General features: G+C 36.4%; 1 protein-coding gene across 1 annotated transcript; it reads right to left on the bottom strand.

The window, feature by feature from the left end:
* Window positions 1-1,029: 1,029 nt before the first annotated feature.
* On the bottom strand, window positions 1,030-26,739 carry LOC122001007 (exocyst complex component SEC5B-like). Its single transcript, XM_042555540.1, has 21 exons — window positions 26,117-26,739; window positions 24,535-24,680; window positions 14,268-14,365; window positions 11,251-11,445; window positions 10,989-11,116; window positions 10,743-10,901; window positions 9,711-9,815; window positions 9,126-9,200; window positions 8,866-9,003; window positions 8,366-8,539; window positions 7,658-7,813; window positions 6,629-6,755; window positions 6,341-6,551; window positions 5,559-5,674; window positions 5,226-5,469; window positions 3,914-4,007; window positions 3,611-3,688; window positions 3,455-3,511; window positions 2,573-2,722; window positions 2,263-2,472; window positions 1,030-1,472 (listed from the first exon to the last, which is right to left on the bottom strand). Exons 1-21 carry the CDS (start codon window positions 26,564-26,566, stop codon window positions 1,254-1,256), a joined length of 3,330 nt encoding a protein of 1,109 aa, XP_042411474.1. The 5' UTR covers window positions 26,567-26,739; the 3' UTR covers window positions 1,030-1,253.
* Window positions 26,740-27,106: the final 367 nt, after the last annotated feature.

Genomic DNA, 27,106 nt, shown 5'->3' with positions numbered 1-27,106 from the left:
GAGAGATTGAGGAGAGAGAAAGTATGATTAGAGAAAATGAGGAGAGAGAGTGTGATGAGAGAGAATGAAGAGGGAAAGTATGATAGAGAAAATGAGGAGAGAATGTGGAACCGCCACATCAGCGGCCCCCTAGAGCCAGTCCCACGAATATGAAAGGAGGTAAATGTAGGTACACAGCTGAAAATGAGACGAGAATGATAATAGAGATTCAGGAGAGAGAGTATGATAAAAAAAATGAGAAGAGAGTGTGTAATGGGAGAGAAAGTGTGATGGAAGAAAATGAAGAGAGAGAAAATGAGGAGAGAGAGTGCGTGATGGGAGAAAATGGTAGAAAATGTGTGATGAGAGAGAATGAGGAGAGAAAATATGTTGAGAAAGAAGGTGTGATGATAGAATAAGGAGAGAGAAAATATGATGAGAGAAAACAAGAAGAGAGAGTGTGAAATAAAAAAAAAAATTGAACAAATATACTAAGAATATTTTTGTCCAAAACTTAATTCACATTCTTATTCCATCAAAACATAGGGGAGGAGATGGGGTTTCATCCATACCCAAGTTTTTGAATTTCATTCCAAAATCTTGATTCCATTCCCATCAACCAAACATAAAATTTGAGAATGAATTCATTCCCTCATTCCCAAACCCCTAAACTAAACACCATCTTAATTGAACATGATTTAATCGGTGGACGGAAATGATTAATTGGTGGATGGAAATGTAAATTATACCGTTCACTTCAAAATTAATGAATTATAAATTTTGGATATAAAAAAAATACAATCTAGCACATTATAGTAAAAGTATTTGAGTTCATGTCCATCACGAGAGTATTTAGAATAAGATAAATCATAAAATCAAAATGACTAGAAAGGATTGAAGTGTAAATCACGAGGTTATCTTAGATATATATATTGCTCATGAAACCCATCCTGGGTAATTCCCAACATTATATCCTGCTATGTTATCACTCATCTAAGTTACTCAGCCTGATCATTCTTGTAAATCAATGGAGGAAATCTAGTCCCAACAGAAAGCGAACGACATAATGTATTAATGGTCCACCATTTTACAAGTAAAAAAGCTATGGTTGTTTCCAACTCAAGAATACAAAACACCCAAAGAATAGCCCAAGTATTCACCAACTATACAAAATAACATAACCTACAATTCAACCATACAAGGGAAGGGAAAGAAGAAAAGGGGAGAAAACAAAAATGAGAAGCACTAACAAATGCTGGCTTTCCTGCCAACCCTTATTTGCGTCTTTGCCGAGAGTATGCCGGAGAGCCTACAGTCTGCTGCCTCCTGTAATTTGGAGAACCAACAGGTCCTTGGAGTGCAGAAAAAGCAGATTTTTGGGGCCCTTGGTGACTTGTTGGATGAAGAGAGGCCTCCATAAAGCATACTATATTCAAACGAGTCCTTTCCAGTTCCCCTTCTAGTAGCTCCGAACTAAATTGCTGGGCCAATGCCTGGGAAAAAAACGACACCAAAACCTTTAATCACTTAGATTCCATTTGGTGCACTCAATAAAATTACACATCAACAATGAAGATGAAGAAATTATCACTTGAAAGTAAATAAAATATCTCACCCATCAAAAAACCAATAAAAAAATACACGGATGAGTTTGAACTAGGCAAATATTTAAGACAAAAGTTTAAAAACACTAAAAAACTGGTTGGCGTTCTATTAATTAGAAAGAAAAGGAAAGACAAATGAGCATTTACTATAGGAGACTGATGAGGACATTTGCCAAGTAAAATACTGGTCCAAGGAGTATATATTAGAATAAACATGCACATAAAAAAGCAATAGCTTAGATCTCCATGAAATCGGTCAACTGTAGACCATTTAATCAAAGCAAATTTATAAGGAATACGTTGTGCAAATGCATAACCTAAAATTCAGTAAAAACATGGTTACTAACGGCTTCAACTGTCATGTCTTCTGCCAGAGATTGTATGTTTCTAAAGGTAGATCAATGTTATTACAATATGCCATACTTCATGAAGATTTAAAGTTCCATAGAAAAGCAAGTGAGGATCAGATTTTCGAGTTATCTCAATCAAGTTCAGCCACAGATTCATTGTGAACTTTAGTTAAAGATGCCACAATATAAGCAAAAGCAGCAGCAAGTGACACGAAGCCTTACAATGACTTTCTGCAGAAATATTATAGCACCAAAATTTGTTGTCTAATAATTGTGCACAATGAAAATTATTGTCATTATTCAAATTGAGAAGTGAAAAAAGAACATACAAGTAAGTCATCTGGAGAAATATTGGACTGTCTGTCGTCAGCCATGGCATCTTCACTCCCGCGAGTTGATCTACGCTGGTGCCCTGGATTTTCGGAAGGCTCAGACACACTCTCACAAGCTTTATCCAAAAGCAATCCTTGCAAGTTCTTCAAAGCTTCATGAGCTTGGGGAGAGAAATAAGCACTCAAAACAGTTTCAAAATACTCAAGCTGCAAGAGATTTAAGACAACTCTTTAGAGAGAAATTTCATAATTCAACTATAAATTTTCAAAAGAATATTTTATTCAAAATGAATTCAGTTACGAGTACCTCAATCATTAGCTGACAGAAACCATTTGTATCCAACACTTTCAAATCTTTATTTTTATTTTCATTAAAAAGGCTAATAAAAGTGTCAATCAAACCTTCCACTAATATGCCTAGTATCTTCTCCAACAAAGGTTTTGCACCATTGGAGACCTGCATACACATAAAAGTTCCATTTAGCTTATGCATGTTTAAAGAAACTAGACTAAGTACTATTCCAGATACCCCAGGATTTAAAGGTATAACTACTCCGACTGTACACAAGATTAAACAAGACGGCAGCCAAATGACAAGATTAAGATATTCTCTTCAAAAATCATTCAGCAATGAAGTTTTGTGAAACCTTTTTAACATGAATTTTATCAATTATACTTAGTATTGACAAACACAGTTGAAAAGTTGCTATTTGCAGCTTCTAAAATATGGTGCCATCAGAAATGACTCGAATAACATGCTGAACATAATTCAAATTTCCTATTATTGTTTCAATAGTAGTTAGATGAAATTAAAGCTGGAAAAAAAAAGGAAAAAATCAAATAAACATCCAACTCTGTTAGTATTTGGCTCCAGAAAAAATAAAACCAAATCGGGAAGTGTGTTTGCACGACACAAACAAAAAAAGGAACCATCATGAGATTCAAATGTTGACATATATAGACATGAAGGAAACGAGAAGGAAATTAAAAAACTCTTCCAATGTTCTTGAATTGTGTGCATCTTGCCTCTTGTTTCCTTGTCATTTTATTCTAGAATTCTACCATTATTATTGACCAAAGGATGATATGATGAATATTAAACAAAATTTCTTCCGAGTTTCACTAAGACATAGAGAAAGAATAAGCAGAGGAGTATTTAAACAAGAGTGTAACAAGAGCATTGTTGAACCTCTGCATGTACTCCCACAAGGATGTGCAGCAGATCATTTGTTGCATCTCGGATACCCTGCCACAGAATGCAACCATTAAGATATTTTCCTTGAGGGTGAAAGTGAATCACTAGTTGGCATGTTTAGTTAATGAGTAGTTCAATCTAACTTTTTACCTTGACAGTAGGTGCACCTCCCCATTGAATGCCAGAACCAAAAAGATAGATCTGAGCAGCATCCCTGATTAAATCTGACTGTTTGATGGCAACAAATATTAAATTAACTTCCAGCTGCATTTCAGACTGTTTGATTTTTATTTGGTCATTTTCAAACGGTAATATTTCCTTGTTAAATAATTGTGCATGGCCATTCAGCAAATCATGTCTATTACCATTTCACAGGAAATAAAAATAATGAGAGAAAACAGATTTCTAACAAGATCTTTATTTTCATTTGAAAAAAGAAAGAAAATTCAGCACCTTAGCACATGTATATTGTCCAAGTACTTTCTCCTCAAGTGCAGAAAATGATGTCACTAGGTCTCGCATGTCAGCATTTTGTTCATCATCATCCCTGGAGTTATAATAGAATGAGACAGAAAATGAAATTAAGCTATAGGAAGCACATTAATATCAAGTAGCTTTGCTAGTTCTAACTATCTAGTGTCAACTACATAAACTTTATGACTCCATTCGAGGTCACAGGTTCGAGTCGTGGATACGGCCTCTTGCAAAATGCAAAGTAAGACTGCATACAATAGATCCAATGTAGTCCGACCCTTCCTCAGGACCCGTACTTGTGGAAGTTTTGTGCACCGGGCTGTCCTGTATTTCTACAATACATTTTGCTGAAATCTTTTTCAAATTGAGGTGATCTTTGAACAGGAGGGAGAAACCAGAACTTGGCAGGAGAGATGGAACACTTAATGTGTGTATTTTCTATTGAGTTAGCTGGCTACACAAGACATTGATACAGCAGGAAGATTGACAGTGGACAAGCAAAATTGAATATGTAGCATATGCTAACCAAGCAAACAAAAACATGGATAAGAAATGTTTAATTGGAGGAATGCCATTAGTAAATTAAAAAATCTGACTGGCTCAGATAATCTTGCAAGTTCAGGCTTTATTTATTGAACATGAGTTTCCAGGATAGATTTTAAAACTTATCCATTAACTTGAGATTAAACACACACGTACACACACATTTCAACCTTGATGTGAATATGCATCGTCATCCGAACTACGTGTCTATTTACTTAGGGCGATAGATTTCCTATGTCCAGAAACGAGACAGGATCTGCTTTTGTTTCCATTGTTTACCAAGGATGAAAATGTGGCAGGAACAGGAGGGCTTTATTACAGAAAAATTGGGCAAAAAGTTTCCACCCAAAGTTGCACAGAATTGGCATAAAACTTCCACCCAAAGTTGGGTGGAAGCAAAATTCAAGCAATGGAAGCAGGAGTGAAAGACATTAGTGCCCTTGGTTTGTCGAAATTACTCTCCTATATATATACCTTTTTCCCCCTCAACAAAAGAGCCCTCAACAGATCTTGTTTTTCTGTGCACTCCCTCTGCCAGACTTGTTCCACAAACAAGGGATGGAAAAAAAAAAAATGTTCTCCTTCCATCATTTGAAATACCCAATCAAGGCATGACTCACTTCCATTTAAGAACAATGTCAAAGCTAAAGTGACTAAAGAACTTTTCCCCAAAAAAATGGCGACAAAATAACTTCCAAGAATAAAGTAAATTAAATTTTGAAGAATACTTCATGAGTTACTATCATACCTGTGCTGTAGCCACACATGCTTGTACTTATTGTACAGAATATGGGAAAGCTCATCTCTGCAGTGTCCGATGTTACTTAAAACTATAAGTAGCTTCTGGTGGAAATCAGAAGTAGCAGCAGCACAACCACCATATGAAGTAGACAATTCGTTCTCAATATTGTGCAGATACCCATTTTGAAGAGAGCTATTCTCTTTATTTGTTCTCCGTTGAGAAAGTTCACTACCAATTCGCTCCAGATAACCTGAACCACTTGCACGATGGCAAATAAAATTATGATCATAAATAGAAAACAAACTATCACATTTATGTTACAATAATGATGGGACATACCTGCAAAATCCAAGAAAGAGTTCAGAAATGCAAGTCTTACTGATTCTTGAATTTCTTGAATATGTTCAGAGACGTGCTGATACTTAATTGTTTCATTTCTCAGGCTCTCAATCAAACTAACAGAAAAATAAAATAAAAACTTCTAAGGAAAAATCATAAGAAACAATTTGTATTTCAGATTATTTATTTCTGCACAAACATATTTAGCTCTTCACTTTGATGATCAAAGACAGAAAACGGCCAGTCTCACTGTACGAGGCTACTGCAAATGCAAGGTATATAGTCTGAGGGAATTACAAATGTCTTGAGCCATGCTCAGGTAAGTGACAAGCTGCCTTGTTGCATTCCAACTAAAAAAATTTGCCCTAATCAGTAATTTCAATTGTTTCATGATCATTTCATGTTTTAGTTCCAATACTACCCAAAATACACAAGATCAACTTTACCACATTCACTTTATTTTGATTAACCATTGCTATATAAATATCAAAATTTACTACATCAACAATGTTGATTAGATATGTAATACAACAGATATACATATATCATAAACAAGCAACAATCAATTATGAAGATTAGTTGAGATGCCAATACATAATCAGTTATTAATGAAGCATCAGTTATTATGAAGGGGAGCTTTGGCGCAACGGTAAAGTTATTGCCATGTGACCAAAAGGTCACGGGTTCGAATCCTGGAAACAGCCTCTTGCAAAAAGCAGGCTTTAATCATTTAACAAAAGGAAAATGATGAGACTTCGTCTCACTCAAGATAAACAACTTACTTGCTGATACGGTCCATAGCTGATATGATTGTTGCTCGAAACGCAAGGGGCAAGCAAGAAATTGCATAAGGAGATCTATTACGCTCTAGAGTAGTTAAAGGATTCCACATTTCATCTGGAGAAATCTCCTTAGTAGTTGCCCTCATCCAGGTGCAGAGCCTCAAGATGTAAATCTTTGTAATGTCAAAATAGAGGCCATGCAATGCTTTAACTGTAAAGAACCAGAGAATGTAATATTACCCATCTTTTAAGCTAGCACAGTAATTTAAATAAAAAATAATTGAATACCAGCAGCTGGTGGGGCAGATTCTTTTCCTTCTAATGCCTGACATGTTTTAGCAATCTCCTTTATAGCATCACTCATGAAAGGCCGCAAAATGTTTGATTCATCAAAATCTCGGAATGTGCTTTGGACCTTCAATATAAATCCCAACATGAATTATCTTAAACATAGATCATATATTGAGCAGATTAAATGATATTAGGTCAGGTGCAGCGTCAATAAATATCTTGGAACAGAAATCAAATTCGTGCACCAGCATTGTATATCTTTGCTTCACATAAGGAATCCCTTAAATACTCGAGCACAATTACAGTCCTATAATAAAATTCAAGAATATTAACTCTATTGCATCCTTAAATACTCAACTGGAATTCCAATGGTTGACAAGAGAATTCAGATAAAAGCCTCAATACCCCTAGGCTTAGTATATGTGGAAAACCATAAGTCAAATAGTATCCTGTACAGAAAATCTGGGGTGCAATATTCTTGCACATGGAACACATCAATTCACACTCTATTATGAGATCATGTTGTTCATGTTCCTAAATTTCCATTATATCACCAAACAATGAATAGACTTCCTTTCCTAGAATACATGTCAAACAGTAAAGCTTGTTTTCGTAGTAGTTCAATCACCATTATTACTAATGTACATATCAAACACTAAAAGTTTGCTTCCTATCTCTAGTTTTAGTCAATCTTATGGTGCTGGTTAATCAAAATTCAAACACTAGTTCTAGTGTTGTATCAGACTAGACATTGTAAATCATAATCTAATGCTCAAAAAACAACATTAAGGTGTGCATTTCACCCATGAAAAAAAATCAATTTATGGACAAGGATACTCCATCCCTATTCCAAGGAACAAAGCATGAGCATCAACAATCACACTATCAATCATTCTATTAGCCTTGGCCTGAGACTCTAAAAACTTCACACTTACAAAAGTCATTAAGGGGAGGAAGAGGCATCAACCTTAATCATTAATGAGAAGTTAGGGATGCGAATAAGGATGTGAAAGTCTTTAATCATACCTTTGCTTCGAATGCAGCTATAGTGCAATGAATCATTACTGTAACCTCCTCAAGAGCATGAGTTGAATACTTAATATCACCAGCTTTCTCATCATTCTTATTAGAGGGAGGTTTAGAGTTTGTATCTGTATCAAGAGCCCCGCCACCAGTGGTCACCTGGAAAAGTAACCAATAGCTCAAAATCATCCATGAAACAAAGTATTTCTTGAAATTAGATAATCTTCATGCTGTCTAAAATTCAATAAAATGGCTTCTCATATATTGTTCTGACATACATTGCCTCATCAATTATGGCATAAGGATTAACAAGTTCAGAGAGTTTTGCATTTTTGTTGAGTGAAATTAGCAGCAGCAGCCATGTTTGTCCCATCTATTTGGAATCAGCAGCTTTTGTGAAAGAGGCAGACTTTTTCTTCTTTTATTATTATTTAAAAAAAAAAGAGTACAGTAGAAGTAAAAGAAGACTTTTGGAAGGAAAAATCTCAGATACTCAACAAAATGTACTCAGAAAAGGGTTAAAAAGTAAGCATCTTATCATCTGATTCTTAAACACATTGAAGGATATATGAATAGCAACCACAGAAATACCTTGGTTTGCAAGGGAGGAATAACCTTGCATTTCATATTTCAAAGGTTAAAGCACTACTAGGCATTCAAGGCACAAAAATATGATTTACATAATTTACAATGAATGATATATTAAAATACCTTAGCAAATTTTCCACTGAAAACAGATATGGATAATCTCCAAAATGATGGTATATGATGGATTAGAACACTGTTTAACATATGGATATATCTTCCTCTCAAAGTATCCATTTCTTCCCCGAGTAGATGTGACTCTAGTTCAGAAGAGTCATCCAAGGACACCTCTGAGTCTAGCTACAAAAAATAAATCATTCCAGTAAAATAAGTCAAAATCTAACTCACAACTAAGGAGAAAAACAGATAAATAGAGAATGTGCACGTTCTAAAATTGAGCTTGAGATGATACAAAGATTATGTGCTCACATGATAGAAAAAAGAATTTTTGGATTATGACCATCCTATTATCAATCAAACTTGTCAAACAACCACTAATTGGGATTACAAGTAGAAAACAATTTAGGAAGTTAACAAACATGCCATCCAAGTATTTATTTTTCTAGCACCCATCCTAAAAGTAGAAAAATATCCTTCTGATTTGGGGATGCTAATCCTATGCATACCAATTTACTCGAATCCTCTTGAAGTTGCCTCCATCTTGCATCAGACTTGAATCTCTCTCGAATCTTCTTATGCAAGATTTCCATTTGAGCCTCATGATTTGAAGTGCACTTTTCAAGCAAATTTTTAATCCTCCGATTCTAGAAAAACGGGGGAAAATCACAATCACAAGCCTTGCCATAATTTAAACCAACAATTAACAAAGAAAGAGAATGGTGCTGAATCATTTTCAGGTTAGTGTCCTTGCATAAGAGACACAGACCTGAATGCTAAGATATCGCCAGACAGGATCTGAACTGGGCTCCAATTCCAAAAGCAGCCTTACAATGTTCTCAAGCTAGAAGAAGCACATGAAGTAACCAAAGGTAAGATGCAATGGAAAACAGTTAATTAAAATAGAAAAGGTACTAAATACATGTAACCGGACGTTTCATTCTCAAATATTAGAATCACAGTAAAATGGAACATAATCGTGTGTGCATATATATATAACATTAGCAGCCTCTTTTTCTAACACCTAAAATAGTGCCATATGCTAGCAATCTCTTGCACAGAGATCAAAAGAGGAAACAGTACAGTTCATAAGCTAATACTACAACTAAGTTTAGGAGGAAGACAAGATGGGAACACACATGTAAGAAATGTATTTGCTTCAATTTGAGTTACTTTGCTTCCACATTAGGAACCATGATTAGATTACTTATTTTCAAAAGCAACATTATATTACTCCACAACCATTAAATCTATACAAGACACAATACAACAGACAGGAACTGAATTTGCTTTTTCCTCCTAAAAATTTATTTCATGTCTTCTAAAAGTAAAAGGGTGGAAGGAGCAAACTTACATCAGCTAAGTCAAGCTCTGGATCTTCCATTGATTTGTAAAGCATCATTCTAAATTCTTGCATTACCTTTTCTACTTCCTCAAGTACACGTTTCAGTATACCAACCTACAAATGAGGCCACAAACCAATTGAGAACTACAAAGTGACAATTTCACTATCCATTTCAGCTAAGAATGATGAACTATGTTCCTCAAGAACAATGAGGTGAAAGCCATAAGATTTCCCACAAATGCCCATAAAGCTTACAATTCTAAAATTCCAAACATGGAGGACAACATTTATCTTCTCATTAATACGATGTTAATCTGCCTTTTCAATATATCAACATATAAATAATAATAAATCATTTTACAAGATATTTGAAATGTTAGCAATGAGTAGGTTAGTATTTCTGAGGCACCTCAAGAAGAAACAACTTAACATGAGTGGAGGTTTGTGCCTCAGACTATTGCCAACCATGGAATAGTACAGAGTTTCCAAGCCTAAGTGAAGGGATCCTATCAACAGTAGTTTTACCATTTTCAATAAAGCACCAGAACAAATCCATGAACTTTTATAGCCCTTGGAGAAGAATGAGATATGCAAGTGAAAGTTAAAGCCTTTTTATAACATAAGTTCTTTCAGTATAATTAATGTTGCCTCAAGAATCAGCAGACACGGTAAACCTATTACAAGTGCTTCTATATGACACTACTTATGAATCACACCACTTAAATTGCCTGTATATATAGCTAAATGAAAATCGTTACTCCAGCAATCTCCAAAGCAGAACATAATGCCAAGAGAGATGAGAATGAACTATGGTATTCCTCGTGGAAAGATCAGAGTATATTCAACCATGTAAGATGATGTAATTTTTCCAGTTATGAAGAAGGCAGATGCCCAACAAAATGAAGATTCATTCCTCGAGTTAGTTACTAAATCCAAATGGGTATGAGATACTAATGAGAAACATACCAAACATCTCCCAAAGATGTGTGGTTCATTTAGAAAGCCATTTCAAGAAATTTAAGAAAGAAAATAACAACATACATGAGAAGGAAGGACGATTGACTTCGCTTTCCTATACTCTCTAACTGCTAGATCATATTCGCCCTTGGCAATGCTCCCACGAATTGAACTTGGCAGATTAAAAAGAGTCCGGAACCTCTGAAGCATTCCTTGAACTGATCTAATTTTCTCTGCTTGCACCTATTTATAATCACATAAGGAGTCCTTCTCAAGCAGGAAAAAAAAAAACAATACCAACCTTTCCATTCTTGAATCTCAGTTATTTACCTGCCTCTCAAATAAAGGTTGAAATGCACGGTTTGCAACTTGACTGATATTTTGGGTGGATTCATACAATCGAGCAGTACCTGCACCTTCTGGATCCTCCTCTATCTGCCTCAGCTTAGACTGGATATCTGCTTGGCACAGTTAACTTCTCAAGATAATCTTAACTATCCAATGATAGGAAAGAACTTTTTCTTATGAAAATTTTATGCATGAGAAACTAACAGCATCAAAATTGTGATGAATGAATGGTATTGTAAAATACCATCAATTGTAGTCTTGCAAGAGATAAAGCAATCGAAGTTTTCTTTCACCAATTGTTTCTTTTCTTGAGTTCTGCCTTTGAGATCAGCTTTTAATGTAAGGGCCCCAGCTTCTAAATCAGCTGCACTTGTATCTTGGTGAACCCGTGACAAAAAGATCTTGGGGTCAAAGTTTGGAGAAGAGTACGTTACTTTATCTGCAAAAAGAAAAAACTAAAGGAATCATGTTAAATTATAGTAATCAAGTGTGCAAAATCAAATTATCAACTACCACTAGCGATTCAATCAGGCTCATAGTTGTCAGAACCTAGAATCATGATAATCCACATTCCTATCATCCGCATGAAATGATTGGTTATACAAGATTGATATGATATATAAGAACCAAAAATATTAAAGAATTATGACTTACAACAATTTGATATGAATCCATGCTATATGATTCTAAGGAAAAGAAAAAAGAAAATTCATCAGAAATTGAGCCCAACTCAAACCATCGGAAATAAAAATCAATCCGCCATTAAGAACAGAGATGGTAAAAGATGAATATTTGATTCCAAGACAAAAGTGAGAATGTAAAGAAGAGAGAGACAATGGGCGCATAGGAGAACAACAAGGAGACATGGAGGCTACAACAAGAGTGGAGTCAATCATGCTCCACGGTAACTGAAAAGACAATCAAAGACAAATAGTATTGTCACGTTGAGACTCATAGAACTATAGTAAGTTGTGAGAAAGAAGTGAATGGTGTCTTGCCACATCAAAGTCAGCTTCAGAAGAAGTTGGTGGAAAAATCATTTCATTTAGAGAAATTGTAAGGTAACTTTCTTATCAATGTGAAACATGAATTTACATTTTTTTCCCAAGTAATGATTAGCATTCCCCAATAAACATAATAGAGTATCAAACAGAAAATTGCATTGTTTTGTGCTTAGTATTGAAGAATTGTCCCAAGTAAGAATTTTTGAAACTTATTTCATGGTTTTTAACTAAACCATACATTCATAAAGGTCGAGCTCCTAGTTGCTAACTTCAATCAAGCAATAACTGAGGGTCCAGAGTCCCCACAGGATACCAAGTTGGCTAGAGGGTGACAAATTTGCTACAATGGCGCAAGGGGTCAATTTCCGGCGGACGCATGCCCTCGGAGAAAAAAAACCCTCCCACCCTGTAGCTAACTTGGTGGTCGGCTATAAGCTAACCCCGAAATTTATCTCCCTTCACATAACCTGGGACGGGCTGGGGACCAGTTGTGAGGGGCACATTGGGTGAGCAAAATCACCTTTGCTACAATAACTGAGGGTCCAAATAATTTATTAAATAACTGAACAAATCTCAAAACAGAACTCAAAGAGGACAGATGTAGCCCAGTGACTGCATCTGACAATAGATATTCCTCAAGAATAAGCAAACTTTTGGAGAATGATCATTAAAAAAAATGATCAAAGGAAGAGACACAATCAATCTTATCGTCATAGCTACATTTGAGTCACAGAAAGAAGCAAACACTATAGAAGGAGCAATGGGCTGAAAGTGGATAAACCCCTATCTAGCACAATCCCATCACATGAATGGTTAACCAAACTGAGATTTACCCCCTTACTCTCTTTATATCCTCCTGCCAAAGATCAAATCAATTTTTAGATCAGCTCACCAGGGCAGTCCTAGCATTGTTACTTGGTTTCAATTTGAATGAATGGCAACTAATCCAGAAAGCTTAAGCGGTTAGGAAAAATTCAATTATATACTTAATATTCTTAAAACAGTCCCTTGTATGTAGAAAAAACATAGTGGTCTACCCCCACCCTAGCCTATCATTTGGACTTTGGAGTAACTAAACTAATGAACATTAGCATTTTTATTCTTAACACTTTCACGGATGGACTAGCCCCAAAGCATGTAAACTAAATGATATAATTTTTTAAGTATTTCTAGTCAGGTTTTCTGTTTGATTCAGTGAGTGCTTATCCCAAAATCTTAAATTGTTAGTCAAGGCCCAATTTATAACTTTGTCAAATGGCTCGTGGCAGGGATTCAAGTTATAGGAGGAAGAGTATCATAATGTTGGATGCGTTGTAGCCATCTCTAACAGAACTAGTAACCGAACCAGCAGACAGATGTGGATTTATCACCATTGCTTCAACTGGTGCTATGGAGGTTGATTATTGGCCCTGATGAAATTACATTCAGCCAGGATGCACCAAGTACAGATGTGAAAGTGAGGAAGAATTAGTATTTTGGTAATGGTGAGGATCTTGACTCTTGAGATTGATTTTATATAGGAAAAATTACCTAACAAAACCTTGTATAGAGTCAGAGAAGATTTGCAAAAATGGAAGATGCATTATACTTCATGGATAAGATGTTATATATTTATTTAGATAAATGTTTCCTTCAATACTTCCTGAACATGGCAGGTTTGCAATGCCTTCCAACTGCAAAAGTATGACTCACAAAAAATGTGGAAAACTAAAAGGATTGTTGCCTCGGTTTGTTTTCTATTTAATGATTTGAGGTGGAGGAAAACTGTTAATGAAATGGTATGCAAAGATTCAAGCCAGTGGGTCAATAATAGCTACTTATACACAAATTTGTTCAAGGTTTAAAAAAAAAAAAACTATAAATCAACGAGTACTATATAAAAAGTTGTCAAATTATTTATATAAACATTTCCTTCACTGCTGACAAAACTTAGCAAATTGCACCTCAATCCTACTGTAAAAGTAAATGGGAAAGGCTAAGAGAACTATTGCCTTTATAACAAACTTGAATTTTCTATATCGTGGTACATAAAAGATTGGATATTCAGAAATAAATTAGATAATTTTTCAGGCAAAAAACAAGAATTATAAAAGCACATGAAAGAAAAGAAATTTGTTAAGAGGCATCACAAGGCATTACAAGATATTTAAAAGAAACACACAACAAACTAAGCAGAATTACAGTTATCCAAAAGATTCAAAATAAGACCATATGTAGATCCTCTCTTTTTATAAGATTACTCAAAACAAGGGCATACCTCGTATACTAGGATCCAGGGATTCAGACCTTTCTCTTGAAAGTGGAGAACTTACTGAAGCATCAGTAATGAGCTTCAATGACTTATTGTCAATTACCCTGATAGAACCAAATATTAAACTGGTAAGGCAAAGAAGAAATATACTGGCAACACAAATGCCCAGTGGCAACACTGTACAAAAGCAAAAAACAATAGTGTTGTAGTTAGAATTATTCTGCTTGTTTTTGTGTGGATTCACTAGTGTGTGTATATTTCCCTCATGTCTATACAACATTAGGGCCACAAACCTATCACATAAAAAACAACTGGGGTTCCTCTATGATTTGTTGTCAATTACCCTAATAGAACAGAATATTAAGATGTTGAGGCAAAGAAGAAACTACTACACTGATTCGAAAGCCCAATGGGAAAACTATACAAAATCAAGAACGACAGTGATGTAGCTTTTCAGTGGATTCTTTAGAGTGTGTATATTAAGGTTTGAGATCTCAAGTTGTACTAGTGTTTTGGTCTTGAATTAGAACAATATTGTTTTGATATCATGCCAACATTCCAAATATATGGTGTGGGTGGTAAATTGGAGGTGGAAAGAGGAAAGAGATGAAGAAGAAAAGGAAAATACAACTATATATAGTTAAGTTCAATATTTGTTTTCCATTTGAAATGCTACATTTTTTATATTATGTTATATGGAGATAAACTATAAAACAATAAGAACAATATCTCAATTTTAGCATGCCAAAAGGCATCAAGTGTTGACATAAAAAGATACTTGTTGACATGATTGATACAAATGGAACGATAGGCATTGTCTCAATGCTGAGTAATATTAAGTTTCAATAATTTATCAAAATAATTCTTTTCGACCTTTTCATCAAAAATGTTACAAGATTCCAACCATGGTATACATCATGGATTAAAATCTCATTTTGTGCCACATAACTTTTTGTTTTGACCAGCCAAGACAATTGGAATATGGCATCTGATGTAACCAAAGTCTTCCTCAAAGGTCGATGAAATGCCCACAAGGTCAATAGAACTTCTGTGAGGTGAGGTGTTTGGAACGAAAGTCGATGACAATGTGAGGTGTTCCAAGATCAGCGCACCACATATAATGGAACAAAACTTTAGCACAGGTCACAAGGTATTTCAAGAGATCGAGAGGTGTTTTAGAGGTATGCAAAGGTTCAAATAAGGTGGCAAGGTGTTTCATACATCAGCAAAGCTTCCATTGAAGTCACAAGGTATTTTGGAGCATCACAAGCAAGGTGAACCACCTATTGAAGGTGCTTCATCTGTATGCAAGTTGTCCCCACGGGGGTGCCCAATTGGCTAAAGAGTGGTAGATATGCTACAATGGGATAAGGGATCAATTCTCAACAGGCATATGCCCTCGAAGAAAAAAAAAATCCTCTCACCCCTAGCCACTTAGTGATCAGCTATAAACTGACCCCATGATTTCTCTCCCTTTACATAAATTGAGAATGGACTGTGAGGAGCGCCTGGGATAAGCATAATCACCTTTTGCTATAATTCATCTATTTGTAAGTTATTTACTTGATGGCGGTCCTTGTGGGTCGTTGCTAGTCCTAAACTAACATTTTTTTTATCTATTTGCAAGTCAACATTGACACATGGTTTGTCTATGAAGCAAAGCTTCTACATTCAACACCACAAATCTTCAATTTCCCCTTTTCCTTTTTGGCGCTGGGCAGGATAGCGATTATCCTACGGACTAACGAGAAAAGGAAAATTGAGGAGAAGATAAGAAGAAAAACCTTCTAAAAGAAAACTTTTATTAAAATTAGAGGGTTGGTTCCTCTTCATCTAAACAGGACTCTTATATAGACCACAACCTAAGACCTAAATAAAGAAAGAAATTACAATTGACAGATCTTAATTCTAATCTTGTAAAGAAAGAAAATAGATTTTACTCGAAAAGGAAAGTAATTAACTTAAAAATCTTAACTCAAATCAAGACGTGGATCAAGACAAATCCTCTCTAAAAAACACCATGAATACGAAAATTACCCTAAATACCCAAAAAATAAAAAAGACCAAAAATAGCAAAAAGGCCTTGAAAAGGGTTTAAACGGTGGAATTTGGGGCTAAAAATTTGGCAGTTACGGTTTCACTGGTAACAAACGTAATTTTTTAAATTTTGCACACATGACGACAGACAGAGCTTGATCCCAAGTCCCGAGTCAAAAGCTATAACTATTTGAAGTTTGAAGGCTCAAATTGAGCTTCATCATGGGTTGGAGCAGCATCAGTCTCCTCGGCTTGAAAAGAACTAGCCCTCGAGTTCATATTAGCTTCATCATCAACCGTCGAATAAGGAGTTAGATGCTTCACATTAAAGACAGAAGTCTTCAGATGACTAGGAAGGCGCAACCTATAGGTATTATCGTTAACTGCTATAGATCTCGCAAGGTCTGATCTTTCGATCCCTTAACTTATTATACTCTCCAACAGAAAAACGATCACAAGTCAATACAACCCAGATAAAATCTCCAACCTTAAAAAGTACCTATCAACAATGACTATCGACCCGAGCCTTATACTTGGCATTACTTTCCATAATTGTCAGTTTCACCTGCTCATGAATACCCGAAGATGCTCTGTCATCTCATCTGCTTTAGGATTAATTCATCCTACATGTGGAATAGGGTCTAAGTCTAGAACTCCTGATGGATTCCGACCATAGACAATCTCAAAAGGACTTAATCCCGTGGTCTTGTTTCTCGATCTATTGTAGGCAAACTCTGCTTAAGGAAATGCCAAGTCCTACTACTTTGGTTTAGTTCCTGTGAGTGTTAGAGTGTATACTAAAAGTTTAGCTTTTGCATAAACATTTATTTTGAAATAAGAATCACATTGGTCAAATATCTACATTTATGTTAAGTGTAGTTGTCATTTAATTTATATTGTAGATAACATGGTGTGAGGAGACACACAGAAGTTCATGTTATCAATTCCTTATAAATTATAAATAGTAGCTCACAACCAAGATGAAATGGGACAAACCATTGGAGTGGTTGTAGTGTAATTTAGTATTAGTTTATCTTGATTATAAAATTACACTAGTACACTATGAGTGTATTGAGCATGACCATTTGAGGTAGTTTCTTTTTATACTGACTATATAAAAGAATAAAACCTCTATTATTATGGAAGTGCGTACTCTTAATCATGATATAATAACAAGCATGTATACTTAATATTTATTTCTTTAATTTATCAAAGGGTGCGATTCAGTTCGTTAAATCAATAAACCCGATAAGTTGAGAAATGATATTATTTATATGATGTGTTGTTGATTATAGAATGAAGTTGTCAGTAATCTAAGTTGATGATGTCCCTTGAGGAGCTCATAAGTTGAGTGGTACTACTCTTGGAGCTAGATATTAATTAAGTGAGTTGTCGATAACTCGTTTAATTAGTGGACATTTAATATCTTAAACATAAGAGACTAACACACTCGTGATAAGAAGGGCTCATATTATAATATGAGATTGGTGCGGTAGTGCAATAATAACTCTTTAGTGGTAGGTGGCCAACCACATTAAAATAAAGAGTGTTTAATTTTTAAAATCTTTCCTTTTGTGGAAATCATGGTTTTAAAAGAGAGTTTTTTAATTTTAAAATCTTTCCTTTTATAGCTTTAAGGATTAAGAGAAATATTTGATATCTTTCCTTATTTGTAGTTAAAGGAAGATTTTAATTTTTGATAAAACTTTCCTTTTTTTATAACCATTCACATGTTTTAAAAGAGAGATTTTAATTTATAAAATTTTCCTTTTATAACCAACAAGGGATTTAAAAGAGAATTTTTTAAAAAAAAAAATTCTTACCAACGAAACAGATAAGAAAGTTTTAATTTTATGTTTAAAACTTTCCTTTTTGTAACAAAGTAGGAAGTTTTAATTTTTGTTTTAAAACTTTCCTTTTAGTCAAGGAATATAAGGAAGTTTTAATTATGTTTAAAACTTTCCTTTTAAACTAAGGATTATAAAAGAGATGGAGGGGTGCCTCGTGAGATAACACATTTATATTCTCTTTCCTTGTCCTTCTCTCTTCTCCTTTTGTTTTCTCTCTTGGCTGGTGAGATCTCTTGGTGGCCGATTGGAAGGAGAAGAAGAGAAGGAAGCTCTCGTCTAGCGTCCTTGGAGGATAGTTGGTGGCGGATCTTGGAAGCCTTGGAAGAAGCTTGAGTGAATTTCATCTTGAAGATCGTCGCCCAGAGAAGGAGGAAATACAACAAGATCAAGAGGTCTATCAGAGGTATAACTAGTTATTAGTTTCCTCATCAACTTTTGTATAGATCTTGAAAATCAAACACAAGAGGTTATCGATTTTAAATTATCGTTTTTGTTATCGATTTTATTTTTCGATTTCATGTTTTGATAATGTGTTTCTATTGAGGTCTCTATAGTTAAACCTAGTTTATAGTAAATACCCGATTTCTTTATAAGGCTTTCAGAAGTGGTGGATGATCTCATACCTAAGAAGGCCTAGTGCCTCGCCATGTTTAACAAAGCCGATCTTTGAAATAGATGTTGATAACTTCGTAATAATGAACACATCGGTTAAACTTGGAGTAAAATATTAAGTATCGTTTCAATCGAAGTTTAACTTCAAAAATTTGAATTAATAATGTTAAGCATCGTTTGATATCCAATGAGAAGGTAGCTAGGAAGTGGTGGATGATCTCATATTTCCAATCCAAGTTTAACTTCTGAAGGACAATTTGGATTAATAATGTTAAGTATCGTTTACAATCCAAATTTAACTTCAGTAGAGCACAAGGGTAGCTAGAATAGTTCTATGCTTGTACAAATTTTTGTAGAGGGAAACTAGGACGGTATTCCGAGTAGCAACCAACAGTGAGACATCTTAAAAGATTGCCTAGGCTTCGATTCACCACCTCGGTTTGTCCATCTGTCTAAGGGTGGTAAGCACTTCTAAAATTTAACTGTGTGCCCAATTTCCCCCATAAGTTCTTCCAAAAGTGACTGATGAATTTGGTATCTCGATCTGAAGTCATGGATCGAGGAACGCCATGTAAACGCATGATCTCCTTAGATGGGTAATTCGAGTAGCATCCATAGTCTTCCTGCAAGCTACAAAATGCGTCATCTTTGAGAATCTGTCAATGACAACAAGAACTGAATCTGAGGCTCGTTATAATCGAGCCGAGCCGAGCCGAACTCTTGAATATTTGAGTTTGACTCGTTTATAATCGAGCCGAGCTCGAGCTTTATTTAACGAATATATTCATGGCTCACGAGCTTTTATCGAACTTAATAAATATAAATTATAGATTTAAATATTCATTAAAAACTAAATTATATATTTAGAAAAAATTATAATATTCATATTAAAATTTACAATTTTATTCTAATAAATAAATTTAATATATTTATCTATATGTTTTATAAGTAGAGTGTAAAATCTATAAATTCAATATCAAAACTATTATTTTTTATTTAAAAGTTGATTCATGAACTTAACGAACATGTTCACGAGCTAACGAACCGAATATTGTGATGCTTGAGCTTGGTTTGTTTATCTTAACGAGCCTCATTAAACGAGTTCAAACGAGTTTTTATTGCGACCTTCGAATAGCTCATGAGCGGCTTGGTTCATTTACACCCCTAGGTAATCCCAATACGAAATCCATGCTGACATCGAGCCTAAGGAGCTTCAAGAACGGGTAGGGGAGTGTACAAGTCCATATTTGTTAGAACCCCTTAGACCGCTGGCATACAGAACATCGATCAACAAAGTGAGCCACATCGCTAGTTAACTTGGGCCAATAGAAATTGGCAGAGATGAGGGTCAATATCTTATCACATCCGAAGTGCCCCTCGTTATGAAGCTCACTCATAATCTGCTGCCTTAGAAAGCAGTCTGGAATGCACAGCTACAACCCACGAAACAAATAACCATTATGCCAAAGAAAATCATGCCAGTAATCATCATGTACCTCTTGAAATATCCTTCTGAATGATGAGTCAGCTGCATACATATATGGAAAAACCTCAAAGCTTGCGATGTTGATACTTATGGTGGTGAGTAATGAAGAACACCGACTCAGGGCATCTGTGGCACGATTCAGACTTCCATCTTGGTGCCTTAGTGTAAAGATGAACTCTTGCAAGTAAGTCACCCACTTGGCATACCGCTAACATCGATCAACTATTTATGTACTTTACTATTTCATGATTAGAAAACAGGGTGAATTCCTTCTATACTAGGTAGTGCCGAAAATGCTTCAGGACTGCACAATGGCATAGAACTCTAAGTCGTAGGTAGAATAATTTTTCTTAAACCTAGAGAGTTTCTCGCTGACGAGAGCAACTGGTCGCCCAGACTGGGACCCCCCCCCCCCCCCCCCAATACCTATGTCGGATGCATCACAGTTGACCTCGAATAATCTGTCAAAATCATGAAGGGTTAGAACTGGTGCTTTGGTCATCCTTTGTTTGACCAGTTCAAAGCTAGCCTCTGCTTTTTCAGACCACTTGAAATCCTTTCCCTTAAGACACTCGATGATAAGAGCAATCGGAGTGCTAAAATTTCTGATGAACCGACGGTAGAAAGAAGCTAAACCATGGAAGCTTCTGACATTGTGCAAGGTCCTCAGTTGAGGTCACTCCAGGACTGCATCTATTTTTGTTTGGTCTGCATGTACACCATCAGTGGACACAATAAAGCTGAGGAAAGTTACCGATGTAGTAAAGAAAGAGCACTTCTTCTTGTTTACAAATAAGCACTCTATTTTCAGCTTTTTGAAGACAATATAGAGATGATCGAAGTGTGACGCCCATGTCGGATTGTAAACAAGGATGTCGTCAAAGTATACCACCACAAATTTTCCCATAAAGGACCGCAATACCTGATGCATAAACCTCATGAAGGTGTTGGGTGCATTAGACAGTCCAAAAGGCATGACCATCCACTCATATAGTCCATACTGCGTCTTGAATGTCGTCTTCCATTCATCACCTGGTCTTATTCTGATTTAGTGGTATCCGCTTTTACAGTCAATTTTTTAGAAGAGCTTAGAACCGGATAGCTGAACCAACATGTTGTCCAAACGGGAAATTGGAAACCTTCACTGTAATCTTATTGATGGCTCTGCTGTCAACACACATGCCACGAGCCATCCTTCTTCGATACTAGTAGGGCAGAAATTGCATAGGGGCTCATACTCTCTCGAATATGTCCCTTTTCCAGCAACTCCACCTGATGATGCAATTCTTTTGCTTCCTTAGGGTTAAGCCAATAAACTAGCTAATTAGGCGAACTCAACCCCGAGACAAGGTCAATCTGATGTTGGATATCTCGCATAGACGGTAGTTTAGAAGAAAGATCCTCTGGCATCAACTCATCAAAATCCGCTAGGATGATAACTCCGCGTCCATGGTAGGAGCAATGCTTTGGCACGGTAGCAAAGCATATACAACTCCACGCTCCACTTCATCTAAAAATCTAGATATAGAAAGCAGATTAGTATTTTTAGCTATCGGAATTGGAGCAATTTTTCCCTGCCGTGGCGCCAACACAATTTTGTTTCCCTTGACATTAAGTGTATAGGTATTCTTCGCCCACCATGAACAACACTGCGATCATCTTGCCAAGGTCGCCCCAACAATACATAACATACGTCGATGACCACCACATCACACCAAGCACTATCAAAATATTTGTCAATTGAAAAGAAAACGAGGCATCACCAGTCTATTGTTACCTCACTTTCTTTATTCAGCCAAGATAAATTGTAGGGTTTAAGATGACAATACGTCTTCAGTTGTAATTTCTGGACAATTACGTTCTCACAACTATCGCTGTCAATAATCATCTTGCAGACTTTATCCACGATGGTGCAGGTAGTATGAAAAATATTGATTTTCAACCAATCGTCCCCTGAATCACCCTTGGGAGTCAGCAGACATTTACAAATGACCAGAATCTCATGACCATCGCCATAAATCATTTCGTCAGATGCTTCATACATCGGATCATCCATTGCTATTGTATCTTCTATCACATCTTCCTCAATCAATAAATTTTTTCCCTTCAAATCAGTAGAAGAGGGCTTCCTACATTGATACGCCATATGTCCTTATTCACCACATTGATAATATCTGATAGGGGGTTTAGAGTAGACTTGTGGTGATTGCTGCGATGGCTACTGCTGTGAAGGGCGAGAATTTTGAGGGTGAGTTGGCCGACTGTTTTGGTCGCTTCTCCCCACTAGTTTTTGATTTTGTTGCTTTTCAACATGTTGAAAAGCCTCTGATACCGTCAAGAATGAATGAAGACTAAGGGCATCTTGCAAGACCAAGTGCAGACTCCCTAAGTAACATGTCACCTTCTACTCCTCCGTCTCGGATAGGTCGTTTCGGGCCATCAACTGGAAAAATTCTTCTACAAATTTGTCGACTGATCTCGTGCCCTGTCTTAATAAGTGAAGTCGCTGGAATAAAGTTTGGATGTAAGCGAAGGGAAGGAAGTGTTCCTTCATGTTTTCCTTCATATCTTCCCAGTTAGATATTTGGGATTTACCTTGTTTGTCTCGAGAGCGCCACATCTGTTCCCACCATGTTGATGCTCACCCTTGAGTCTAATGACAATTAACTTCACCTTCATTTGATCTAGAACTCGCTTGTAGTCGAAGATCCGCTCTACTTCGTTGATCCAGTCAATGAAGTCCTCTGCAACAAACCAGAAAATTCGAGCAGATCCCGAAATCCGAAGTATCTAGCAACTCCTCTCATCCATGACATTCCTGAGGAGAGACCCGCCGGTGATATGGGTTCTCGAAAGAAGACTCAAATCCACGATCTGAAATCTCACGATCTTCGAGATCTCACGTCGCCATAAGGTTAAATCGGCAACTTGCCTTCGTAAATCCTCAATCGTCATTATATCTTGGATGTTACGACCACGGGGCTCAGCTTCCTCCCTCAAAGCCTGCCCATTATGGCGACCGTAACTACGACGACCCGCCATTGGTTTTGGCGATGACCTTCTCATGCTCTGACACCAACTGGCGCTGGGCAGAAAAGCGATTATCCTGGGAGCTAACGAAAAAAGAAAAATTGAGGAGAAGACAAGAAGAAAACCTTCTAAAAGGAAACTTTTATTAAAATTAAAGGGTTGGTTCCTCTACATCTAAACATGACTTTTAAATAGACCACAACTTAAGACCTAAATAAGGAAAGAAATTACAATTGACAGATCTTAATGTCAATTTTGTAAAGAAAGGAAATAGATTTTTACCTGAAAAGGAAAGTAATTAATTTAACGATCATAACTTAAATCAAGACACGAATCAAGATAAATCTTCTCTAAAAATACCAAGCATACAAAAATTACCCTAAATACCAAAAAAAAAAAATACTAAAAATAGCAAAAAGGGCCCGAAAAGAGTTTAAACGGTGGAATTTGGGACTAAAAATTTAGCGGTTACGGTTTCACCGATAACAAACGTAGGTTTTTAAATTTTGCGCGTGTGGCAACAGACAACCTAATTCTGAGTCCCGAGTCAAAAAGTTATGACCATTTGAAGTTTGAAGGCTTGATTGGGCTTCCTCATGGGTTGGGCCTGCATCACTTTTCTAACATTAAGCACACCCACTAACATCAACACCTAGCATGCCCAAAACTCAAGTTGATATTTTAAACTTTGTTGTATATTACAATATTATAGTCGCAAGCCTACCGGATAACAAATAGTTGGTTTCCGAATTTTGAAATGTATTATGGATCACACAATCTTGAACATTCCCAACATTAAAAAAGAATAACTAGGAGTTAAAGTTCACGACATTAGAATACATAACACTTTGCCAAAGATTGTAAAAGTGAGTTGGCACAAAGAAACACCCAAGCATGAAAGTATGATCTAAGACAATGATCTAGTCATTGTTTTTAACTATTTGGTATCCAATATATGACTCCAGACCATGACTTCTCACTACTATACTTTTGAAAATCTCCAATACTTGATGTTGATCTTTGATATTTTTTTGTGCAATAGGAATGAGTCCTTAATTCTATCCAATCTGACTCTTCGCCTCCGTCTCTATCTTATATCTGCATGGAAATCCTTAATATTTTAAAATTGAACAACTTATTGCTACTAGGAATGGTTTGGCAATAATATATATATATAAGAGTCTTAAAAAATGCAGCAGCATAGCCTCCAAGTTATATGACGAATATAAAAGTTAACCGTGTAAAACAATGTAGTTACCCAAGCCCAAGTGGATCCAAAACTTCCACACCCCGAGGTAAAGATTGCAAGTGTGCAAGCCCCTTGCGAGCAATTGCATTTGGTTTTTGTTCTTGTGCACTTGGTGCAGCCCTTGTTTCACGCATCTCTCGAACTCTACGAGAAAGCTAAAGAAAAAGAAACTGGTTGTAAGTTTACTTTTATCTCAGTTAAAAATTTTATTTTCAGAGAAACAAGACGCCATGCTGAATGTATGCAGAAGCATATTAAACTAGTTGCCAACATAACAATTTCAATCATATTGCAGAATAGAAGCATTAAACATTAAAGATGAGAAATAAGTGATTAGATTTGAGAAAAGAACCAGTTAGAATCACAAAAGTAATTTCATTGAAAAGTGTATTTGACAACCTCATGGGCACTTCATCAACCCAGACCATTGTAACCTGATTCCATGTCTCTTACATACTTGGAGCATATTTGAATTTTCTGGGAAGTTGCAGGATATTCAAGAAATCATGGCATACACAACCAAATATTATGATCATACCAGCCAACCCAAAACATGCCAAGTCAGTCACAATAACTATATAAAACAAAATCAAATAGGCATATACCAGACCCATACATAATTCATCTTTCAAAGTTACAGCTATTTACTCCATTACAACAATACTAGAATTTAAAATTCTCTTTTTTCACAGGATCAGTCTAGTAACCTATGCCCTTCTGATATATTCAGAGTTCATTTTTTAAACATATAAAAGACTAACTTTAGTGCATTAACATGAGCTCAACCCTCTCAACAAAAAGAAACTAACCTTGTTTAACAAATATTTGCATTCTTATGATGCCTTGATAAATTAGCATGCTCAGTGCCAACACCAAAGGTATATCACATGCCAAAACTTTGTATAAAGCATAACAACCTTCCAATTGATTCCATATTTTCAGACATAGGCACAGTTTGTTTTTTTTTAACAAAAAACAAACATTTTGAATGCCCATTTTGAAGGGTTTGATAGTTGAAATAACATTTTTATTGATTTGATTTTCAATCCGACTATAACATTTGTAGGATCATAAAAGCTTGAAAGTTTGGTATATTTATATAAGACTAAAGTCTAATCAACAAACTTCAAACCAAAAATTGAATCAAAATTGAATATCCTCCAAACACAAATCATGTTTTTTGGAAGAAAAAAAAAAGTTACAGCATATTTTAAGGTTATATCGATCAGAAATATCTTCAGGGACCGTGTCACCGATATATCCAGCAAGTCAATGCCACACAATCATATGAAGCGGACAAAATTGGTTAGACTAAAGAAAGACCTACGGATACTAGAAAGAATTGCAGATACAGGTTGCGTTTTAAATTTAAGCAAAACGAGCTCTAGAATAACTGGAAACTTTATTAAACGAACATTGCTGCAAAATCAAATGGCCAAATCAAAATCTTTAAAATATTTTTTTTTAAAAAAAAAAACTCGCTAGAGGTGAACATAAACATTATCTCAATTTTACCCATTCAGTTTCACGACTTAAGAATTTTGAGATCAACTGTAAAGGGGGAAAAGGACTATCATCCCATCAAGAATACCTCAGCCTCATCTACCCTTTTCCAGCTTCTGGGCTCATCGTCGTCCTGCCCGGTATCGCCATCATCCCTGGGCGCTCGGCGATCGTTGCCGCCACGCCCCCTCTGCGGTGGAACACGGTCTTTAGACGAGTCCTCATCTCCAGAGGAGATGCTCAGCATCTCGACCTCCGATCCGTCGTCGTCATCCCCTCCACGACTAGGATTCCGCCTCTGCTGCTGCTGCTGCTGTTGCGGCCGGGACTGCTTGCCACGGGGATTGGAATTCGAATTAGGGTTCCCCTGAGGCTGGCTCTGATCCATGAAAGGCGGCGGAGGCGGAGGCCGGATGAGGTTGACGACGGGCTTAGAATTTTTGGCCGACGGCCTCTTGTAGTTGACATCCCTCTCCGCCTGCTCCTTGAGCGCCATCTGGAGGAGCTCGTCCTCGTCGAGATCGCTGTCGCTCGCCATTCGTTATCTTCTTCGACTAGCTTCGATTCTCCTCCTGTGCTGCTTCCTTCGTATTCAGATCTGGTAATGGATTTGGAACGAGAGGGCAGAAGAAAGGAAAACGAGGAGGTCGGAGACTCCGCCCTTTTGTCGCTCGCACTTTGCTCCGCGGTCAGCAAAGCGTGGGCAGACGAGCCTATTGGTTGAGCGGTCTTCACCGACCGTGTGATAAAAGTGAGTGCGGTGTCAAATAGCTTAATTTCACCTAATGTTGTGCTGATCTACTATCACTGCAGAAAAAATCCAACAGTGCATGTATTACGGCAGGAGACTCCATATGCATCTAGAGGCAGATGAGATCCTCTGTCCCTAAAATGTTGTGTCCCGATGTCTTGGCGCCGATCGGACGGACTAAATCACATCTCAAGAATACAGTGTACATCATGAAAATATCATAGCCGTCCGATCGGCGCTGGGACATGGGGACACAATATTTTGGGGACAGAGGATCTTATCTCATCTAGAGGGAAGTAATTCCTACTGTACGTCCACGGTCTGTGA

The sequence above is a fragment of the Zingiber officinale genome, chromosome 7A, assembly GCF_018446385.1.
Source record: "Zingiber officinale cultivar Zhangliang chromosome 7A, Zo_v1.1, whole genome shotgun sequence".
Taxonomy (NCBI): domain Eukaryota; kingdom Viridiplantae; phylum Streptophyta; class Magnoliopsida; order Zingiberales; family Zingiberaceae; genus Zingiber; species Zingiber officinale.
Note: the sequence above shows the minus strand (reverse complement) of the source record. Positions and strands in the feature narration are given on the sequence as shown.